Here is a 7887-nt window from a genome sequence, read left to right on the forward strand (position 1 = left end):
GCGTTTTGAAAGTGCACCACATAGACCGATTCTGAAAATTTCATCCATCTGGTTTTTAAGTTTTCAGAATCAGTTTATAAGGACAGTTTTAAAGTCCGATTATGACAAAACAAAATAATCCAGGGTTTAGATTACTTTAAGAATCGGTCTTTGTGGGCATCAAATGTAATCTGATTCATGTGAAGAAAAATGACAATGTTTTTGTATCTTTTTTAGACAAGAATCCGATTACAAGTAACATATTAAAAACCGATTATTGAGAGGCAAATTTTGACAACCTTTATAATCGGTCTATGTTGGCATCACATGTAATCCGATTCTTGCAAGGAAAAGTGACAGTTTTTCTGTAACTTTTTTTTTGCCAAGAATCGGATTACATGTGCAATATTGAAAACCGATTATTGAGAGGCACCTTTTATATTATTTTGCAAGGACACAATCGGACTATGTGGACATATCTAAACTCTGATTGTTTGAATTGAATTTGAAAATAAATAGCCGTTGATTCCTTATCTATATAAAGACAACCTCTTTGATCCACTCCCACATCACACACTTAGCCTAGAAAATGGAATGAGATCCAGAAGTAGATGAGAAGCTCGTGAAATGGGAACCGTATGAAAATTTATGTCTCGTTAAATCGTTTGCTAATATGTTCCGTGAACGTTCGAATGAAATCTATTCAATGTTTTGGAAGAGAGTTAAAGAGTTCTTTTACGGGCGTACCGCGAATCCGAATAACCGCAAGTGGAGAGACTTGGCATTTCGATTCAACTACATAAAAAGTGCAATGCGAGAGTATGTTAAAGTTAGAAATATGGTGTACCAACATCATCCACAAGCTCCTTTTAGGGAAAAACTGAGTAACATGATAATATTTATACTTATGTCATCGTTAAAAGTTCACATACTAACATTTAAGAATTCACTGAACTTCAGCTGGAATGTTTCAACGGGCTTTAGAGAATTCGTTATGGGGAAACTAAGCTCATTCACCACAAAGAAATATACGATGTTGTACCGACGTGCTCGGAGGTCCATTGACGAACATTTGATGTGTCAAATTCTAGAATTCCCATACTGAATCCTATATATATAACACGCTAATTTCCTAAACTATGTAACGAATAATCGGTTTATGTGGGCATACATAAACACCGTTCCAATAATCGGTTTATGTGGGTATCGAAAAAACCCGATTCTGGGTTTACTTCGTCATTTGAAAAAACTCAACCCAGAATCAGTTTACAACTACACTAACATCAACCAATTTTGGATCGAGTTTTTTTTTTTAAAAAAAATAAAAAAAATCCAAGTTTTGATGATGAATTAATGATAGTTGATTTCAGGGTTAACTTGATTAAACATCATTTAATCACCCAAACAAGTACTAATTAATCAGGTGTAGTTTTGCCATTTAGTAAAATAATTGGATAAGGGGTTGTCCATTTTGCTTCAAAATATTCTTTTTTGTCTCGTAGTCGTAAGTCCAAAATAATCACACTAGACCCGAAATTAGCCGGGAAAATAAACCTAAGTCTAAAGGTACAAACGCTCTCCATATAGAAAGAAACTAGTAAAGCATTTCTAAATAGAAAACATTCCCAATTAAGCGAAATATGGTTGTGCATCACATAATTTAGTTTAATACTTGGTGTGTAGTGGTCGTATGACGTGCTTTTCACTGGAGTGTGTATTAAAACAGCGCCCGAAAAGTGTTGTTTGAGGTTCGTTTGGATTGATGCGCAAATTAAAAATACGCCTGGCTAAATTTAGTTTATCAACTGATCTAGATTTTCGGCTAAAGCTAAAGCCAAATTTAATTTCTCCAAAAACAGAAGTCAGAAACAAAGGTATTTTATTTCATAAAAAATCGACTTTTATTTTTGAAAGTCGATGTGAAATTTTATATCTAAACTAATTTCTTATCTTTTTACTTTTAGAAATCAAAAAATTACTTATGAATGCATACCGAAACGCCCTGTTAAGATATTTGCTGATGATTGTGGACGCTTGTAGAAGTGTGACAGACAAGCTAGTATCCTATTGGTACCCTTCATTTGTGAGGTAACACACTCCACCTCTCTTGACAGTTCAGTTCTCGTCGCTCTACTCAAGAATCGTACGGTTCACAGTTCAGATTAGAAACTTAGAAATGTTTCCGATGGTTTGCCAAATTTAAATTTTAAATTTCAAATTCAGAAAAAAAATTTATTCCTCCATAAAACGAAAAAGGACACTCTCAGTCATTCCCCAAAATTCTTCCCCGCCAAAATGAGAATCGCAGAGCTTTCACCAGATCTTCGTCAAACCGAAACCCTTACAGAAATACTCGAGGAAATTGAATCTTCAGTCAAAGAATTTGAACGAATAGTCTCTACTGAAAATCCATCAAAAGAGACAACAAATTTCTGCTCAAAACTTCAAAAAGGCTTTTCTCGATTAAATTCACAATCTCCATTATCGAAATCTAATAAGCTTCAGATTTGGAAACTGAGTTTTCGGTTATGGAATGCTTGTGTAGATCTTTCAAATCTAACACCTGCTTGTGGAAATAGATCAGTACCTGTAGATCATGTAAAACTTCGTCAGATTTCTGCAGATCTCCTCTTTTTTGCTGGAGAAGTACCTGAAATTCCATCATCAGATTTCAAAGCTGCTTCGTTCTTCTACAAAACTGGTTTGCTTTGGCATGGTTTGAAGAAATTTGATCTCGCTGCGGTTTGTTTCGAAAAAGCTACGGATTTAACATCGAAAATTGAGGTTAGTGAAATAACAGATCCTGGTGAGAGAAAACTTCTTTTGGATTTGAACCTAGCTAGATCGACATCTGCTTGGGATGTTTCAGAGAGAAATCTCGCTCTTACTTTACTTAGTCGATCTAAAAACTTGTTATTTGGATGTCCAGAAAGTTATAGAGCCTTAGCAAATCAGTATTTGATATTTGGAAAACTTTGTTTGTCTAGTAATAGTCAGACATCTACAGTTAATGAAGCTTTGAAGTTAATGAATGAAAGTTTAGATTTATGTGATAAGGGATTGAGAAGTTGTAAAAGAGGAGATGAAAACCTAGAATTGAAAACTTTGAGATCTAAATCATTAAGATTTATGGCAGCTGCTAATTTACAGTGTGAAGACTATGAGAGTGTTTTGAAATGTATCAGAGTTTTGAGAGAGAGTTCTGGTGGTGGTGGAGAACAGCATCCATGTTTGCCTGTTTTGGCAATGAAATCTTGGTTAGGGTTAGGAAAGCACAGGGAAGCAGAGAAAGAGTTGAGAGGGATGGTACTAAACAAGGGGATTCCAGAAAGTGTTTGGTTGTCTTCTGTGGAAGCGTATTTTCAAGCTACAGGAGTGGCCGGGGCTGATACAACTAAAGGAGTTTTTCTAGGGCTGTTGGGGAGGTGTCATGTAAGTCCTAAAGCAGCAGTTAGGGTGGCTCAGGTGGTTGTTGGTAGTGGTGAGGGTTTCCGATTGAGAGCAAAAGTGGTAGCTGAGCTCGTCTCAGACGAAAGAGTGGTGGCACTTTTCAACGAAGAAACAGCAGCTAATGAAAGAACATCGATGCATACTGTTTTGTGGAACTGGTGAGTCGTATCTTCTACTCCTCAATTCTATACTTGAATTTGGTCTCATGCTGCTCTGGGAAAAGATCATAAGGATAATGTCAATATATAATGGGAAAATCATGCAGATTCTAAGTCTCTGTTGTCTTTGTGAAAAAGTACGCCAAGCAACTTTGTGACCATCCCCACTAAAGTCTTCAAAACATACACACAATCCAATGTCACTTCTGTATTAGCCATCTTGAATAGAACCACAAGTTGGGGTTGGGCATACTCAAGTGAACTAGGATTTTGCATTCCTTTGGATTAAACCAACACAGTCTAATCTTCTCTGGAACCATCAACTTACTTAAAGCCTGATATGTAAGAGCTATAGGAGGCCTAGTATCAATACACCAAACACTGCATAACCACTTTTTAAGCCCAAGCTTATCAGTTGATTGGCAATTTCATTGCAAATTATACTTCTAGGTTGTGGCCATTGTACATTTATCAACTTGGCCTAATGAAGTTTTGACAACTTTACTGCTGTTGAACTTGGCAGTGGAGCAGAACATTTCAGGTTGAAGGACTACGAGACTGGTGCAGAATTGTTTGAGAAATCAATGCTTTATGTGCCCCACAATGTAGAGAATAAGATTCTTCGAGCAAAATGTTTTAGAGTGTTGAGTCTCTGTCACCTAGCTCTCTTGCAGTTTGATAGAGCTCAAGAATACATCACTGAAAGCGAAAAAGTAGGTTAGATTTACACTTCAGTTTCAATTCCTTCCCTAACTAATATAATTAGTTAAATAGCTTGTTTCAGGTTTTATTCTGTAAAGTAAAGATGCTTTCGTGCTTCTGTTCCATCCAATTATGAGAATATCCTACTAACTTATCCAGATTTTTACCTTTGCAGCTTCAGCCGAATATAACATGTGCCTTCCTTAAGGTATTGCCCAATCCTGTTTACCAGTATTCCCTCTTATTAGTATGTCTTTTCTGCAATGTTGAAAGTACTCTACTATCTATGCATATGTGGCAAAGATCTGAAATGTTTCCCTCTAAATGAGTGGATCTAATTTCTTAATACATGATACTCCGTATGGATATATCTCAGTTGCGAGTAACTTATATAAGTATTACTTTAAGTTGAAACTGTTATCTGTTTAGGATCTGTTAGGAATTAGGATTCTTATTTTAGCAGTTGTATCAATAGTATTTACTTTATGTTTAAATACATACCTTATCTAAACACTCAAGTGTATATCAGTCAAATGTCCTTTGTTCGAAAACCCCTGTCTTCGTATCTGCTGATATTCAGAATGGTGACATGTATTCTGTGTGCTTATAAAGGCGACATGAAAAAGAACAGTTTATTATTGGAGGGTGTATTCAATATTGCTCTCTACAAGAGTATGACCATCCTTTAATGTTCTTAACACATGCAGTTCAAGATCTACCTTCAAAAGAATGAGGAAATAGGAGCCATTGCACAGATTCAAGCCATGGCATCCTGCCTTGACTTCAACCCCGACTTCTACTTCCTCGCAGCTCATGAGGCCATTGCTTGCCATGCTCTACCTGTTGCTATTGCTTCTCTCTCCGTGCTCCTTGGCGTATACTCTCATGGAAAACCAATGTCAACTCCGGAGGGGGTAGTGCTCCGAACCCTACTCACACTCCTCTCTCGGGATATGGTAGAGGAGACAGAAGTTCTGAAGTTTACGAAGCATGCTCACATTCGCATGAAAGAGATTGGCCCTGAGAACTTCTTAGGAAAAGGAGAGGTCGGGAGGCGCGAACGGAATTGGTTTGCATGGAATTCATGGAATAATGGAACACGAATGGGGAAAGAGAAGAAATACAAACTATGTGCAGAATTTCTGGAGCTGGCATCGGAATTCTATGGTGCTAGGATTGACGGTGATGAAGTAGAAGATCACCGTCCCATGATCTGCAAGTCGTTGATTCTAAGTGTATCAGCCAATATTGCAGCAGAGAAGCAAAGTGGCGTTGCACTGAAGGAGTCTGACTTGAAGCAAGCTGGGCAACTGTTGGACAGAGTTGGTAAGGTATGGATGCTATTTTATGGTTTTATTAATGCTTCATTTATTCGCATTCTATAGTTAATGGTGCATTTGTTTGTCTGCTGCCAGGCAGCATCTTATATCCTATATACATGTCATATGATGTATATACTGTTTACAGAGTTTTATTGCCTCCATTCCTTTACATTTTTTTTCTCTTAAACTCTTTCCATGACATGTATCATAATTTTATATATAATTCATGCAGATGCTGCCTGGAATGCAGCTCAGCGATGACTGTCAATCCGTTGATTCAAGCCTCCACTTCATGTACACTCTCAATGCTTATAATCTACAGGCTAGGCTTGATAATTCTAGATCTCAACAGCTTCTTTTGGTAAAGAACTTTGCATCTTCAAAGATGTGTACACCCCAGTATCTCCTCCAAATTGGTCTCAATGCTGCACAGGATGGTCAACATTCCAACTTAGAAGTTTCTGATTATGCTCTCAACACATGCCTCTCATCTCTTCTCAACTCCCCTTCTCCAGATTATCAAAAAGTTGCCCTTGTACTTCGGAAACTAATTGGAATAGCTGGATTCCTAAAAGGCAATGCAGATGATGATGTATACAACGTGTACAAGCAAGCCTATAGGATTATGATAGGGTTGAAAGTGGGTGAGTATCCAACTGAAGAGGGGAAATGGTTAGCTGTGACAGCATGGAATCGTGCAGACATGCCAGTCCGACTTGGGCAGGTTGTTATTGCAAGAAGATGGATGACAATTGGGTTGGACCTGGCCCAGCACGTACAAGGGCTGCTGGGATACAAGGGTACTATGGAGGATTTTCTTGCAGAGTTTGATAAGAAATTTAATGGCCTTGATGACTATGAGTATGCTGATAGTGATAATAGAAGTACTGTCACAGAAGTGTAAGATTGTGGCTGGTGTTATAGAGAGGTACGTATAAATCTGGTTAGTCAACTGTACTGTTAGTCTGTTATGTCGTAAGTTACTATCCGTTAGTTCTAGCCGTATCTTGATTTTTTGTTAAACAGCATAGGATTTAATCCTGTAATTACTTAAAATTCTTCTCTTGTTGTGAATAAAGGTCATTTTATTCTCCTCGCCATTTTTCTGTAGATAGTAGGACCGTGTTCTGATTTGTCTGTCTATAAGTATATTTTGTTCTTTTACAGATACGTTTGCGTTATTACTTGACTATTCTGAATTACTTTCAAAATTAGGTTATACACAGGCTGCTGAAATTGAAAGTGCTTAGCCGTTGTTTATTATTGCTACAAAATGGAGATTTCTATTTTCCATTTTGGATAGCCAGAGGAGTCAATTTCAGTAGACATTTTCTTCACATGGGCTTTGTATTTTCCTTGTGCAGTTTTTGCAGCATCGTTGAATGCTTACTAAGTCCAGGAAGCATGTTCAGTTCCATGACTCGCTCATCTGGCAAGACCCACTTCAATATGCTGTGCTTCTTTTTAGCCAGTAACTTACATTAACGGTAAGCTAGAGCGACACATAACTTTTGGGGTTATGAAAATGTGTTAATGTTGTAGTAGAATAATAGGGGGAAAAGGAAGAGGCGGAGAAGATAAGGATTTTTATTGATTAGCCTATCACATAAGTAAAGTATCCTTTATATACATGTAAGAGAAAAAATTTAGGCTTCTAGTTGGGCGGCACACCCATGGGCCGTAGGCCCTACAACACCCCCCTTGTGTGGTCCAATAGAACTCCGTTTGTAGTGCTTCATGTATAGTGCTTCAAATGTAGGTCTTCAAATGTCGTCCTCTTCTTCATGACTTGTGATGAAATCAATCGCATCCTTAAAACTTTGACAAGGAAAAACCCAGTGGGATAAAACCTTGGTAAAACTCTTCACATGTAGTACTTCACATGTTGTCACGTACTTTATATGTAGTTCATCACATGCAATACAATTTTCAAATATCGACGAGTCTAAGTTAACTGCCTCGTTAAAACTTCGTCAGGAAAACACAGAGGGACAAAATCTGAACTAAAGAAAAAGAGTACAATATTAAGCAAACTTAGAACATAGATGGACTCAAATATGTTGCCTCATTAAAACCTTGACAAGGAAAACCCAGTGGGATAAAACCTTGACGAAGGGAAAAGAGTACAACGTGATAGATGCAAGTAAAAGTGATCCGTTGCAGATGATCACTTTGCTCCGTTGAAGTTGACTAGTTGCTTCACAACTCTTAAGGCAGAAAATCCTCGTGGGAAAGACAATAGCCTTAGCTGGGAAATTATATTCCCGGTATTTGTT

General features: G+C 37.5%; 1 protein-coding gene across 2 annotated transcripts; it reads left to right on the top strand.

Annotated features, from left to right (window-relative positions):
• The first annotated feature begins 2065 nt into the window (after positions 1-2065).
• On the top strand, positions 2066-7438 carry LOC113362750 (TPR repeat-containing protein ZIP4-like). 2 transcript variants are annotated; one of them, XM_026605244.1, is made up of 6 exons: positions 2066-3587; positions 4111-4300; positions 4465-4497; positions 4997-5620; positions 5844-6539; positions 6976-7438. In XM_026605244.1, the coding sequence occupies exons 1-5, from the start codon at positions 2275-2277 to the stop codon at positions 6513-6515; spliced, it is 2832 nt and encodes a 943-aa protein (XP_026461029.1). In that variant the 5' UTR covers positions 2066-2274; the 3' UTR covers positions 6516-6539; positions 6976-7438. The 2 variants fall into 2 exon arrangements, with proteins under 2 accessions (XP_026461029.1, XP_026461028.1); XM_026605243.1 differs by lacking the exon at positions 6976-7438 and having other exon boundaries at positions 5844-6711.
• The last annotated feature ends 449 nt before the right edge of the window (positions 7439-7887 follow it).

The sequence above is a fragment of the Papaver somniferum genome, chromosome 4 (genome assembly GCF_003573695.1).
Source record: "Papaver somniferum cultivar HN1 chromosome 4, ASM357369v1, whole genome shotgun sequence".
NCBI lineage: Eukaryota > Viridiplantae > Streptophyta > Magnoliopsida > Ranunculales > Papaveraceae > Papaver > Papaver somniferum.